The sequence below is a fragment of the Hemicordylus capensis genome, chromosome 2 (assembly GCF_027244095.1).
Source record: "Hemicordylus capensis ecotype Gifberg chromosome 2, rHemCap1.1.pri, whole genome shotgun sequence".
Classification (NCBI taxonomy): Eukaryota; Metazoa; Chordata; class Lepidosauria; order Squamata; family Cordylidae; genus Hemicordylus; species Hemicordylus capensis.
In genome coordinates, this window is record NC_069658.1 from 235633739 (window position 1) to 235649560 (window position 15822).

General features: G+C 45.2%; 1 protein-coding gene across 1 annotated transcript in view; it reads right to left on the reverse strand.

The window, feature by feature from the left end:
• The window catches only part of LOC128343867 (vomeronasal type-2 receptor 26-like), a 68247-nt gene extending 52691 nt beyond the window's left edge, over window positions 1-15556 (reverse strand). Inside the window, exons 1-2 of the mRNA XM_053293303.1 lie at window positions 15485-15556; window positions 7384-7623 (exon numbers count right to left, since the gene is read on the reverse strand). Coding sequence (XP_053149278.1) covers window positions 7384-7623; window positions 15485-15556 — 312 coding nt within the window. The remainder of the gene's footprint in view (window positions 1-7383; window positions 7624-15484) is intronic.
• Window positions 15557-15822: the final 266 nt, after the last annotated feature.

Sequence of the window (15822 nt, forward strand, 5' to 3'; positions counted from 1 at the left end):
GATGGGTTTGTGACCCGCGTGTTGACCGCACGGTGACTTGCCTGCCTGGTGCGAAGGTTGCGGACATTACGCAGCGTCTAGACAGGCTCCTAGGCAGTGCTGGGGAGGAGACAGCTGTCGTGGTGCATGTCGGCACCAACGATGTGGGGAAATGCAGTCGGGAGGTCCTGGAAGCCAAATTTAGGCTGATAGGTAGCATTTTGAAATCCAGGACCCCCAAGGTAGCATTCTCAGAAATGCTACCTGTTCCACGCACAAGTACAGTGAGACAGGCAGAGCTGAGGGGTTTCAATGCGTGGATGAGATGTTGGTGCCGGGAGGAGGGGTTTAGATTTGTTAGGCACTGGGACACATTTTGGGGCAAGCAAGGCCTGTACAAAAGGGACAGGCTGCACTTGAACCAAGATGGAACCAGACTGCTGGCGCTTAAAATAAAAAAGGTTGCAGAGCAGCTTTTAAAATGACACCAGGGGAACAGCCGATGGGAGCTGGGCAGTATCCCGTTTGGCAAAAGCCATCCTTCAAAGTGTGAGGCTGCAAAGAATTCAAATAAAACAGATGGGGATGGAGCAGAACCGCATAAAGAGCAGACGGGAGGCTGTGCCAGCAGGTCAAAGAGTCAAAGGAATAGCATACATCAGGGGAAAGATTCAGTGTATAGGTGCTTGTATGCCAATGCCAGAAGCCTCCGAGCCAAGATGGGTGAGCTGGAGTGCTTGGTTGCTAATGCAGAAATAGACATAGTGGGCATAACAGAAACATGGTGGAACAGTGAGACCGGTGCAACACTGTTATCCCTGGGTATAAACTGTATAGGAAGGACAGGGAGGGGCGCCTTGGAGGAGGGGTAGCACTGTATGTTAAAGAAGGGATAGAATCTAACAAGCTAGAAAACCTAGGTGGACTGGAGTCCTCCACAGAAACCCTGTGGGTGACTATACAAGGCCAGAAAGGAATCGTGCTACTGGGGACGTGCTATCGCCCTCCGGATCAAAATGCCGACAGTGACTGGGAGTTGCAGGAGGAAATCAGGGAGGCATCAAGGAGAGGCAGGGCTGTAATTATGGGTGATTTCAACTACCCACACATAGACAGAGTAAATTCACATTCAAGTCAGGACAAAGAGGTCAAATTTCTAGATACGCTAAATGACTGTGCCTTAGAACAGTTGGTCATGGAACCGACCAGAGAGAAGGCGACCTTGGATCTAATTCTGAGTGACACCCAGGACCTGGTGCGTGATGTCAGTGTCATCAACCCTTTAGGGAACAGTGACCACAGTGCCATCAAATTCAGCATACATGCGGGGAGAGAATCACCAAGGATGTCAAACACAGACATTTTAAATTTCAAAAGAGGAAACTTCTCCAAAATGAGGAGTATGGTGAAAAGAAAGCTGAGGGGGGGAAATCAGGAGAGTCACTTCGCTCCAGAGTGCATGGCGTTTACTCAAAACCACAATACTAGAAGCCCAGTTAGATTGTATACCCAAAAGGAGGAAAGGTACCACTAAGTCCAGGAGGATGCCAGCATGGCTAACGGGTACCGTCAAGGAAGCCATAAAAGGGAAGAAGACTTCCTTCCGAAATTGGAAGGCCTGTCCAAACGAAAAGAACAGAAAGGAACACAAACTCTGGCAAAAGAAATGCAAGGTGACAATAAGGGAGGCAAAAAGAGAGTTTGAGGAACATTTAGCCAAAAGTATCAAGGAGAATAACAAAAACTTCTTTAAGTACATCAGAAGCAGGAAACCTGCCAGGGAGGCGGTTGGGCCATTAGACAATGAGGGAGTGAAAGGGATTATTAAGGAGGATATGGAGATTGCAGAGAAACTGAATGAGTTCTTTGCGTCTGTCTTCACGGCAGAGGATACTGAGCATATACCTGTACCTGAACCAGGCTTTTTAGGGATGGAGGCTAGAGAGCTGAGTCTGATAGAAGTGACGATGTTCTAAACTGTCTGGAAAAACTGAAAGCTAACAAATCACCAGGGCCAGATGGCATCCATCCAAGAGACCTCAAAGAACTCAAATGTGAAATTGCCGGCCTCCTTGCTAAAATGTTTAACTTATCCCTGAAATCGGGCTCTGTACCAGAGGACAGGGGAGTAGCAAATATAACACCGATTTTCAAAAAGGGATCCAGGGGCGATCCGGGAAATTACAGGCCGGTTAGCCTAACGTCCGTTCCAGGCAAATTGATGGAAAGCATCCTCAAGGATAAAATTGTAAAGCACCTAGAAGAACAGGCCCTGCTGGGAATGAGCCAGCATGGCTTCCGCAAAGGTAAATCTTGCCTCACCAACCCTTTGGACTTCTTTGAGAGTGTCAACAAGTATGTGGATAAAGGTGATCCAGTTGACATAGTCTACCTGGACTTCCAAAAAGCTTTTGACAAAGTTCCTCATCAAAGACTCCTGAGGAAACTTAGCAGTCATGGGAGAAGGGGACAAGTACATGTGTGGATTGCTAACTGGTTGAAAGACAGAAAACAGAGGGTAGGTATAAATGGAGAGTTTTCACAATGAAGGGAAGTAAGAAGTGGGGTCCCCCAGGGATCTGTACTGGGACCGGTGCTTTTTAATTTATTCATGAATGATCTAGAAGCAGGGGTAAGCAGCGATGTGGCCAAATTTGCAGATGATACCAAACTCTTCCGGGTAGTGAAATCCAAAACGGATTGTGAGCAGCTCCAAAAGGATCTCTCCAAACTGGGGGAGTGGGCGACAAAATGGCAAATGCGGTTCAATGTTAGCAAGTGTAAAGTGATGTACATTGGGATGAAAAACCCCAACTTCAAGTATATGCTGATGGGATCTGAGCTGTCGGTGACGGACCAGGAAAGGGATCTTGGGGTTGTGGTTGACAGCTCGTTGAAAGTGTCGACTCAATGTGCGGCAGCTGTGAAAAAGGCCAATTCCATCCTAGGGATCATTAGGAAGGGGACTGAAAATAAAATGGCTAACATTATAATGCCCTTATACAAAACTACGGTGTGACCACACTTGGAGTACTGCGTACAATTCTGGTCACCACATCTTAAAAAGGACATTGTTGAACTGGAGAAGGTACAGAAGAGGGCAACCAAGATGATCAGGGGCCTAGAGCACCTTTCTTACGAGGCAAGACTACAACACCTGGGGCTTTTTAGTTTAGAAAAAATATGACTGCGGGGAGACATGATAGAGGTCTATAAAATCATGCATGGCGTGGAGAAAGTGGAGAGAGAGAGAGAGATTCTTTTCTCTCTCACACAACACTAGAACCAGGGGTCACTCCATGAAATTGATTGCCAGGAGGTCTAGGACCAACAAACGGAAGTACTTTTTCACACAACGCGAGATCTACTTGTGGAACTCTCTGCCACAGGATGTGGTGACGGCCAACAACCTAGATGGCTTTAAGAGGGGTTTGGATGATTTCATGGAGGAGAGGTCTATCAATGGCTACTAGTCAGAGGGCTGTGGGCCACCTCCAGCCTCAAGGGTGTGCCTCTGAGTACCAGTTGCAGGGGAGTAATGGCAGGAGAGAGGGCACGCCCTCAACTCCTGCCTGTGGCTTCCAGCGGCATCTGGTGGGCCACTGTGCGAAACAGGATGCTGGACTAGATGGGCCTTGAGCCAGATCCAGCAGGGCTGTTCTTATGTTCTTATGTTCTTATGACTCACAAACTTGATCTCCCTTGAAAGTGTGCAAGAATGGATCCTCAGTGTCTGGAACCCTCCTAGAGTCTGATCCTCAGGAGCTTCAAGATCTGAAATCATCCTGGCGTCTGGACCCAAAGCACAGATTCCAGAGTTGAACTATGGACTTTCATTTTCAGTGGGGCTACCTGAGAGGGGCAAGGAATACCTGCCAGGGCTGCATCCTTTGGCGTCCCAACGCGTCTCCATATCCCCTCATCATCTGTTCAGATCTAGCTGAATATGCAGTATTTAGAGCATGTGCCACAGCCTGGACACTGTTGTAAACACTGTAGCTGTCCTGAGAGAGGATTCTTTCCAACTCCTCTCCAGGAAGCATCTCCAGGTTCTCTTTCTCTCTGCACCGTATCCAGCCCTTCACAGACAACAGGTGCTTTGAATATGAACAATGAAATGCTTTCTCCCAAAACCTCATGGTTACAATGGACACAGGATTATAGAACTCATAGTTTGTTCTTTTGTTCCTCTTCCTTATGAAACACAAAGTCCCAGGGATGTGCTTCACATGATTATAAAACAAGTCCTGGATTATGTCCTGAAAAGTTGTTATGATCCAGACCTTTCCTGGCATTGTTTCTAGGTTCTTTTTAAGTGCTTTTTGTATCACTTCAACTGGAGTAATTGTGTAGCCCGAGTCCGCATAGTAAACAAACACATTGACTTTCGTCCACATAACATATGTATCCAGGAGGAACTGTTTTGGATCCACAATATGTATCACTGATATTTTTTCAGAGAAGGCAACACAAATCCCATTCTTGATCAGCAGAGGTCTCAAGGCATTCATGAATCTTTCTCCATTTTCATTGTCTGGAGCAAGGAGAGCAATCCATGTCCATCTAAAATGCAAGAGTAGCTTGACAATACCTGCGTATTGGGTTTCTTCTTTGGGGACTACCCGGTAGACAAAAGGAAACCGTGTTTTATCATTAAAAGCATGAGCAAATCCATAACTGACCTAGGGGGAAAAGGGAGAGAATTGTTGTTTTGTTTCCTAGACAGAGATCTGAAATTTGTTCACCTGAAATTATTCACAGCTACCAAAAGATGATGGTGAGTTGGGTGTGTGTGGGAAGAATGCCTATACTTTGCAAGGAATCTTTGCAGTGCAGTCATTCTGTATTTGCTCTGGATACGGAAATGAAATGCACCTATGGGATCCCTCTCAGTGGGCACTATTACCACACTTGCTTGGCTTTTGTGTTCTGAACACAGGAACATAGGAAGCACTTTGAGAGTGTCAACAGGCGTGTGGCTATAGGTGATCCAGTTGACACAGTATACCTGGACTTTCAAAACGCTTTCGTCAAAGTTCTTCATCAAAGATTCTCGAGAAAACTTAGCAGTCATGGGATAAGGGGACACAATCATGTGTGGATTGATAACTGGTTGAAGGACAGAAAATAGATAGGAATACATGCATGGACAGTTCTCTAAATTTAGGGGAGTAAGATTTCACTTCTGGCCTTGCTAATTGATGCTCTTTAGTCCCCTGCAGATTAAGAAAAGGCACCTTTTAAAAGTGGTGATTCTCTTTATTGAGCAGGGGGAGCGCAACTGGCCATTTTAATTTTATTTTATTTATTTATATCTATGCAAACTGCTTTGAGGAACTTTGTTGAAAAGCCGTATATAAATATTGGTCTTTGTACCCTTCAGACTTTCTGGAGAGATGTCAGAGTGGAATTAGATGACATATACCATTGGTTCATCTAGCTCAGTATTGTCTCCACAGACTGGCAGCGACTTCTCCAAGGCTGAAGGCAGGAGTTTCTCTCAGCCCTATCTTGGAGATGCCAGGGAGGGAACTTGGAACCTTCTGCATGCAAGCATGCAGGTGCTACGGCCCCATACCCTGAGGGGAATAACTTACAAAGCTCACGGGTAGTCTCCCATTCAAATGCAACCAGGACAGACCCTGCTTAGCAAAGAAGACAATTCATGCCTGCTACCACAAGACCAGCTCTCCTCCAGAGGTTTCCCAACTTGGAGGCCCACCACAGTTTGGGGACCGTGGTGCACAAGTGCAAGAATATTCACATTTGCCTGGAAAAAAATAAGCTCTTGACATAATGCAACTAGCTGGATTAACATTCTTGTACTCGTGCAACATGCTTGAGCAAGTGCATGAGTCCAGATAAGATGTGCCCTTGCCTGAAATGACAGGTGATTTAGAGCTCAAAGTGATCAGGGTTGAGCAATCCAAGATGGCTTTGTGTCTCCTAAAGGCTGATGTTTTCTCTGTCATTCTAGCTTCACACTCTCCTGAGAAAGTTTTATAACGCCTTATTGGACAGACTGTATTTGGACGAGACTGCCGCTCCCTGCCACTTTATTTATTTATTTATTTATTTATTTATTTATTTATTTATTTATTTATTTATTTATTTGACATATTTTTATACCGCCCAAAACATAAGTCTCTGGGCAGTTTACAACAAGATTTAAAAAGTAAAACATTAATTAAAAACAAAAAAATTTTAAAAGAATATTCTAAAAACAACATTAAAACAATCAAAACAATATCACTTAAAAGCCTGGGTGAACAGATGCTTCTTTAAGGACTTTTTAAAGGTTGTCAGAGATGGGCAGCTCCCTCCCACCCATTTCAGTGAGGCATGTCCAGTCACCATTTGGGGCCAAGTAGGAATTTTTTGGGTCACACCTGATTAGCCTTGGTGTGGTCTTTTTCCGCCTACTTCTCACTCAAACTGATTTAGGGTTGTCACTTGGATGATGAGTGTGGGTTAGTTTAAGTGTATTAATTGGTGTTTGACTGCAGGACCATTTAAGGTGAGTAGGCAAGCGGAGGAAGAGACCTTACAGGTTTTGCGGCCCTTGGGCTGGGATCCACCCCTACTCAGGGGCAGGCTGGCACCCACCACTCAGAGTTTTGCGGCCTCGGTGGGTGGGGCTGTCTGACCTCCCTCCACCCCAGCAGGGTTTCACCCCGTGGCTGTTATGATGTCCGGATGCAGTCTGGACAGATCTAATACCCAGTCTTTTACCCGGGGTTGGGCAGTCCTCTTTATGAGACTGACCCTTGGTTGGGTTAAGTGCACTCTTAGTGGTCATGCCTCGCTGCAGGATTTGTATCAATTAACTTAATAAAGTGGGCCTAGTTCATCCAACCATATGCGTCTTGTCTTTATTGGGGCCTGGGGGTGCAATGAGGAGCTGGCAGATGGCTTTGATATTGTGAACTGGATGCTCTTTCCCCACCATTTTCAAGCTAGAGTGACAATTGGGAGTGTCAAAGAACAGGCATTCCCTGATGCAGAGTTCACCATTAATCCAGAAGGCATGGTGTGGCCCGGGCACAGTTTCATAAAAAGTTCCATAACTTTCATTAAAAATGTCATAACTTTTTTCATAACAGTTGCATTAAAAGTTTCATAACTTTTCCCTTAGAGAAGCTGCTGCCTGTCTGTGAAGACAATACTGGGTGAGATGGACCAATGGTCTGACTCAGTGTAAAGCAGCTTCCTTTGTCCCTATGTCCTCATAAACGCTGAGGCAGCATCTAGTGGGCAGCCTGCCATTTCAGACACTGCTGCTGGTGAGATTCAATTCAAACGGACCAGCAGGACGTGTAACTGGACAATTAGAATTTTCAATTCAAAGTGGAAATAGATGCGTCTCGGTACCTTTCTCCTTCCCCCAGCTGCCCCCTGTCATACCTGGGGGATTTTGTAGATGCGTGAGGTGGCTGAAATTTGGATGGAGAGGTCAGATTCAGCCCCTTCAAGAACAGCCAAAGGCTGATTCCGCCTTCCACAGCTGTAGTTAGGAATATCGTTTCCCCCGCCAGCTAGGAGGTCTATCATGGCATCAGAAGTAATTCGCTCATCAAAATAGGTGTCATAGATGTTGTATCCCAGGGTGAGGTTGGGCAAGAGCCTGGGATCTCGATTGATCTCCTGAATGGCAAACAAGAAAGACAAGATGTGCCAGAACTTTGGTTTGCCAGCCCTGCAACAAAATCCATATGTTGCATTGTTAGCCTCTACTCAATTCAATCAAGTAGCTACATTCCTTTATTCAGAAATCTAAGACCCTTTTCAGGCCACAGGCATCTCTGGGTTTTATTATTATTATTTCATCATAAATTTATCTATTTATTTTGTTTTATTTATTTGTATACCGCCTCCAAAGACTCTAGTCAGTTCACAAAAATAAACGCAACAAAAATAAAATAAGACAAACTGTTAAATCAATTTAAGACATTCAAAGGGTGGTAAAGACATTAAACCACGCACATATATAGGGAGCACATTCCATAGTCCAGAAGCGACTACAGAGACAGCCCATTCCTGAGTCACCATCAGACGAGCTGGTGGCATCCAGAAATGGACCTCTCTCGATGACCTTAATGTGCGATGAGGATCATGCAGAAGAAGGTGCACTCCCAGCAAGAACTACAAAAGCTTAAGTACAAACATAACCTGATGAATGGCCAGCCTGCAGGCAGCATAGCTCTCGAGTGTTGCCAGCACTGCTATTCTGAGCGCTCCCAGAAGCTGCTCTGCTTATGCCTGGAACTGCAGGCTTGTCGCTCCCACTCTTAGCATGCTCAGAAGTCTCACAGGATCGTGGGCTCCCTGTTTGTTGGCATATTGGGAACAGGTCACTTAGCAGGCAGTGGGACCATCATCCCCAGATACAACAGCTGCCAATCTAACTGAAAGCGGATTAATCTCTCTCACCCTTCCCTATGTTAAGAAATGCCTAGGTAGACTGAGTTAACTTTCAAGTTAACTCCACACTCAAGGTCTCTCTCTCCAAAGATTGACCTTTTACTTCCCCTCCTCTGCAGTTGCCTCAAACAAGAGAATCACCGCAGCAGGAAAAGTCAGATAAAGCACTGTGAACGCAACTCCCTTCCCCATCACAAAAGAGCTAAGTAGGCAATAGGAACTCAGAGGTGCACCCATTAAAATTACTGTTTGGTTTCCTGAGTCCTTCCGACTGAATAATATCATCCTTGCAAGTCCATTTAGTCCTTTTGCATACAGGTTGTTCTTGACCATTCATGCCATTGTATTTTACTCAAGCACAGCAAACAAAGACAATGGATCCTTTTGAGATCCACTGGAATTTTCCTCCTCAGGAAGAAGCAGCAGCCTGTATTTTGTCTCAGGGCACATTTGGGGTTATAACTGGCCCTGGTTTCTTGAACCAGTGTGCTTCACTTGGTCTCTACACCATGGAATCACCCACTGTAGTGCTGATAGATTTGGCACCGGTCATAACACCCGGCCATGTCTTGCTCTTCATGCCATACTCGCTCTCGGTTGGCCTTCCTCGCTGACCCGATCTACCCAGCTCGCCACGCTGCTACGAGAAGCTGGCTGCACAAAAACAGACACCTTTTGGATTTACCCCTGCTGCCTAACCCCCGAGCTGCTTTCAGTCCTCTATCGCCTGATTCCTTCCCTGAGGAAAGAGGTCCTTCAGTTGCACCTGAGCCACGAGGGACTGGATGTATGATAACCACTGCGCCCTCTGGGCTCTCCTTATCCCAGCTCTTTTTTGAAATCAAAAAACCTGTTTCTCTAAAGCCTTCTGTTCTCTAGCCAACTTGGGATTCCTTTAATTCAGACACTAAGATAAATTGCCTCTTTGCAAGTAACTGGTTACTCTCGGTCATGTATTTTTAGTAGTAACATTGCACCAATCCACTTCCTTATTCCACGGAACCCGTAAAACTTTAAATAAAACCTTACTTTATTTTGAACTTCAACCTCTCTGTCAGTTCCTTTCCCCGGGACCAGAACTTTGCACAAAAATTATTCTGATGTGGGACTGCTCCACCCAAGCTCGCTAATTCCCCACACAAAACCCAAACGCATTTAGGGGTGTTTGCCAATCACCCCGGCGCAGTTCAACTAACAGGGGTGAGAGAGGAGTGACCTTCGGTACCTCCCCTGGCTCCTTAAGACCAGCCTCTACTGGTGAGATGGCTTTAAAAGGGGATTTGAAAAACCCATGGAGGCCAGCTCTATCAGTTGCTACTGGTCTTTATGACTACATTCCACCTCCAGGATAAAAGATAGTGAGAGGAAGCCACTCTACACTCCCTCCAGGAGCTTTTCCAGATGCTGACTTTACTTTGGATCATACCCGGGAGGGTGGATGTGCGTTCACATATCAGCCAGATTTACCAGATTGTCTCTAGGATACTCTGCGTTTAAGCCCACTGTCTGGGATGGTTCCCGGGGAGCAACTACAGGAAAGGGGTTTCCCTTCTTGGCCCCTGTGAGAAAGAGAGTGCTGGACTAGATGGCCATGGCCTGATCCAGCAGGGCTCTATGCACTATATAAATATTTGTCATATTCGTATTATGATGTTCTTGTGTTATGTCCAAAACCTTCTACGAGCTAGAAGTAGCTCAAGCTGAAAACACAGACAGCAACCCTTACTAACTTGAAAGAGATACTGGAGAGGATAGAGGGGTAAACCGTGCACTTCTGCGTTGCAGGTTTAGACCACCAGCAAAGAACCCTTACAGCCACAGCCTGCATCTGATCACAGGGCTCAAAAGAAAAGAGGGTGTTGTACTGTTATGAAGCTTTGCAAGAAAAATCTAACTGTCCAATTACATGTCCCACTAATCAACCAGAAGTGAATCTCACCAGCTGCAGTATCTGAAATGGCAGGCTACCCTCTAGGTGCTGCTTCCACGTTTATGAAGCCAGAGGAACATAGGAAACTACCTTATACTGAGTCAGGCCACTGGTCCATCTAGCTCAGTACTGTCTACACAGACTGGCAGCAGCTTCTCCACAGTTGCAGCCCTATCTCTGTCTCTCTCAGCCCTATCTTGGAGATGCCAGGGAGGGAACTGGGCACCTTCTTCATGCAAGTGACCAGAATATGCCCTTCCCAAAGCAGTCCCATCCCCTAAGGGGAATATCTCACAGTGCTCACATGTGGTCTCTCATTCAAATACAAACCAGGTTAGGCACTGCTTAGCAAAGGGGGCAGTTCATGCTTGCTACCACAAGCCCAGCTCTCCTCCCACACTTTTCAAAATCTCTCGAAAGATTTCCAAAGTCTCAAAATCTCTCTCTAAAGAAAGAGAGAAGAGATCTTCATTTACTTGGAACAGAACTAGAGAACAGAAGCCGCCCTTTGAAAAAGAGAAGAGTGGGTGTGTGAAACATGAAACCGCAAGAGAGAATCACTTACCTGCGAATTCTGGAATGGGGAGGCTCTTTGAAGACAAATGTTTTAAATTCGACGTATTTGGGGGATATGACCCCACTGATGAGGTGGTCTCCTGGTTTGTAGTAATTCATTGCCTTGTTTTGATCCTGTATCAGATTCAAGGGGCATTTTACGTCCTGCATCCCCCTGGCCACCTGGGGCAGCAACAGAAGCAGTAGGAAGAGCAGCAGGAGACCCATTCTGGGTATGCCCAAGCACCTCCCTCTTAGCTGCTCTCTCTTCCACGCCCAGCTTCTTATCAGAAGAAATCCTCTTGTGCGACCCAGGCAGCAAGGACTGTGATTCATGCAAATCACAATCTGGCTGCAGCTTCCAATCTTAAGGGGATGGTATTCATCACTTCAAGGTGCTCCTGAATCTGAAATTTATGTAATTGGTCTCAGGGGAAATTTGGGGGGAATCCCTGGAGCTTTAGCAAGAAGATGTAGAAGAAATCACTATGATCTTGATAATTATAAGGGGAAGCAGCACCTCTGCAACTTCCTTGACCTCCTGTATAGTTCCAGGCACAGGTGCAGAGATGGAGCAAAACAGGTTATGCTAAATTGCTCCTATTCTGACATGTGTGTGGGAGGGTGCACGTAAGCTCTGAGTGGCAATGGCTCTCCAAGGCTTCAGTGTCAAGATAAGGGACCAAATAGGGCAAGAAGCCACAACCAGTAACAAAAATCCCCTGGGTCAGACAAAAATGTATGTGCCTGAAGAATACCACCAGAATCTGTGCATCTATAAGGTACAAAGTTATGCACATGTACCCAATATTGGGAAATTGGTTGCCCCTGTAAATACCATACACCATATATTATGAACAAGGACATTTACTGCATAAACCCAAACAGAAAATGATTACAACACTGTAAAGGATAATAGTAATATATATAGACTCCAAATGAAAATCTTAATAATAACCAATAAGAAAAAATGAAACAATCAATCAATCAATCAATCAATCAATAGACAAAAACCATATGTACACATATATCGGAATAAATATGTTTTTGAATACTGATGAACTGATACCCAAGCCTAATGTCCATACATGTCCATACTAACTAGTATAAATCATCAAAGATGAATGCATGCTGAATGAATGGCATCTTCAAATAAATCACGCTGTACTGTGTCCAGATATCTGCTCCACCGATGTGGGTGTAATAAGATATCAGATGTGGAAACGCCAACCAATGCCTCAGATGTTGGCAGATGGCAGTAGATGAAAGTGCCAGAATTAGTGCCCATCTACCTCATCAGTGCTCTCATGAGATTCTGACGTGTGTGGGAGGGTGCAGGTAAGCTCTGAGTGGCAATGGTTCTCCAAGTCTTCAGTCAGGAGTCTCCTGAACCTACCTAGGTTCTCTTTGCCTTACCTGGAGATGCCAGGGAGTGAATCTGGGACCTTCTCTTTATTTAGCAGAGGGAGACCAACTGGTCCTATCCACCTCAAGCAAAGCATCCCTCCAGTGGCTGTTTCTGGTGTCTATCTCATTCTTCTTTTTTAGATTGTGAGCCCTGTGGGGACAGGGATCCATAGGAACATAGGAAACTGCCGTTTACTGAGTCAGACCATTGGTCTATCTAGCTCAGTATTGTCTTCACAGACTGGCAGAGGCTTTGCCAAGGTTGCAGGCAGGAATCTCTCTCAGCCCTATCTTGGAGAAGCCAAGGAGGGAACTTGAATCCTTCTGCTCTTTCCAGAGTGGTTCCATCTCCTAAGGGGAATATCTTACAGTGCTAACACATCAAGTCTCCCATTCATATGCAACGAGGGTGGACCCTGCTTAGCTAAGGGGACAAGTCATGCTTGCTAACACAAGAACAGCTCTCCTCTTCATTTTGTTTATTTATATCTATGTGAACCAGTTTGGGTTTTGTTGAAAAGTGGTATATAAACATTCATCATATTTGTATTCATATTTAGCATGCAAGCAGACGCTCTACCACTGAGCTAGGGAATATTTCCCTCAAGGGAATATTTTACAGCAGACATGGAGTCATCCACGCAAATGTGAACCAAGGTGGACCCTGCTTAGCAGAGGGGACAATTCATGTTCACCATCGCAAGACCAGCTCTGCTCCCTGGTGAAAAGTCATAAATAGAAGAGGGTGGTGAGGAAGGAAATGCTGAGGCTACAGGCACACGGAGGAGAGCTGGTCTTGTGGTAGCAAGCATGACTTGTCCCCTTAGCTAAGCGGGGTCCACCCTGGTTGCATTTGAATGGGAGACTAACAGGGACTAGGGTCCCTGTTAGGTATCGGACCATATTGAATGTGTGTACTTGATGCTCTACCTGAGGATACAGAATGCTTGATCTAAAAAATGGAAAGGTCAGAATTTGCAATGCAGTGTATTTGGATGAAAAGACAAAGGCCAAGTAAAGATGAAATGTCAGAAATTTTACCAGAAATCAAGGTGAATAAGATGTTGGGAATTCTCTCTGGTAAGAGAAACCCTTTTTCATTATAGCAGAGTGCACAGAGGCACAACACAGCGGAATTTAGTTAGGCATGTGTGTATGCTGAGAGTAAAATGACTTGGAGCCAGTTCATAGTTTCAAGTCAATATAAGTAGTATTTATTAGAGAACTCCATTCTAGATAGGAAAGTGAGGAGATAGAATCTCTAATCTATCTATCTTGCTGAATGCAGATGGATTCTGCATCGCTGCACACATGGTGCAGGGGAGAGGAGCTTGCATGTTGCAAGGTAGAAGGTAGGGAAGAGGAAGGGAGAGGAAGTGACAAGGCTGGAAGGAAGGAAGTGTCCCTGAGAGTAGCAATCTATATTCCAAAGGGATAGTGTCAGAGCAGTAGAGAAGGGATGACCAATGTCTTGACCCTCTAGCCCTCTGACTCACTAGTCTGCCCTCCACTGTCATTGAGACAAGAGACAGCGCAAAGTCCTTCACTTCCAACACCCCCTCTCGATGTCTCATGACTCAATTCACAAGATTCATTTTCTCTCTCAGTTTTTCAAAGCAGGGTCTTGGTAGTGGCTTAGTGAGTAGATCTGCAAGCATTTCATTTGTTGGGCAGTAGATCAGCTTGATTAGTACATCATCTTTCAGACTTCTCACCACATGGTACTTCACATCAATATGCTTGATACGCCTCTTTACATCTTCCAGTTTGGAGAGTTGAATGCAGCTTTGGTTGTCTTCATACACTGGTATGGGCTGTGGTACCTAGACCTTTAAGTAGTTGACACAGCCATTGTATCTTGTGACAGCCCTGTGCAGCTGATACATATTCTGCTTCAGTGGTTGATGATGCTGTTATGTCTTGCTTGGTGCTTGACCAGCTTATGGCTCCATCTCCATAGAAAATTATGTGACCACTGGTGGATTTCCATTCTGTTAGGTCTCCACCCCAGTCTGCATCTATGTATGCTTCTAGTTTTGGTTCACTGTTAGCTGGCAGCTTGAGCTTAAAGTGTGCAGTACCCTTTAGATACTTAACAAGTCTCTTAATCGCATTCCAGTCCTTGACTGTTGGTGATGCAGTCTTTCTGCAATGTAAGCCAACTGCTGTACTAATATCTGGCCTAGTGAGTGTACTAATATATTGAAGCTTACCCAATGCTTCACGATATTTATGGTTGTCAGATAGTGGCTCAGTTTGATCTTCTTGCTTTATGTAGTTCACTTCCATTGGAGTTGGTGTAGGATTCGCATTTTCCAGTCTGAACAGGTTTATCTGGTCTTTAATTTTCTGTTCTTGGTTGATGAGGAAACTTCCATCTTTCTCTCTTTGTACTTGAATGCCCAAGTAGTGTGCAGTGTTGCCAAGTCGCTTGACTTCCACATTTCTGTTCAGATGATGCATTTTTTCCTTGCTGTCATCTGGATTCTCATAGGCAAAAATCAAATCATCAACATACGCCAAAATGTAAGTCCATTTGCCATCTATGAATTTCGTGTACAGGCAGGAATCAGCTTCACTTCTTTTGAAGTTTGCTTGAAGCAGCATTTCATTTAGTTTTGTGTTCCATGCTCTGGCAGCCTGTTTTAAACAATAAATACTCATTTGCAGTTTGCATACAAGGTCCTCTTTGCCTTTCTCTACGAAACCTGGTGGTTGTTGCATGTAAATGTCCTCTTCTAGTTCGCCATGCAAGAATGCAGTTTTCACGTCTAGGTGTTCAACATGCATTCCTTTGCTAGCAGAAATACTTAACAGAGTCCTTACTGTGGTGTGTTTGACCACTGGTGCAAATGTTTCATCATAATCTTCTCCATATTTCTGTGAATATCCTTTCGCTACTAATCTGGCTTTGTAACGCTGAATCGCACCATCAGCATCATGTTTGAGTTTGAAAACCCATTTGCAGCCTATAACTTTCCTTCCTTGAGGTAACTTAGTAAGAGTCCAGGTTTTGTTTTTCTGTAGAGCCTCAAGCTCTTCAATTGCCGCTTGTTTCCACTTCTGGGCTTCTGTCTGTGGTAGCTGGGATATTTCCTCCCATGAGGAGGGTTCTGGTTGTTCCGCCGTTCTTGCGAGGTAGGACAGTCTCGGGGCTGGAACACCTCTGGTTGAGCACGTTGATCGCCTCACCTCACCCTCTGTGGTCTCTTCCACTATCTCAGTTGCGTCTGGTGGATCGCCGGTGGTCTCTGTGTTGAGCATGGTTGGATCTGGATCTGCTGTCTCCTCCTCCTCAATTCCGCTGAGATCAGGAAGCATAATCCATTCTTCAGGGTGTTTGGTCTGGTTGCTTGCTTCGGTGTAGGCCCCCTTTGAAGGTGTAGCTCTTTCATTCTCATCAAAATACACCAATCTGCTTATATTTATGTTGTTGGTGTCAGGATCCAGAATTCTGTAGCCTTTGGATTGCGCAGAGTAGCCTATAAAAATCCCCTTTGTGGCCCTAGCCCCTAACTTAGTCCTTTTTT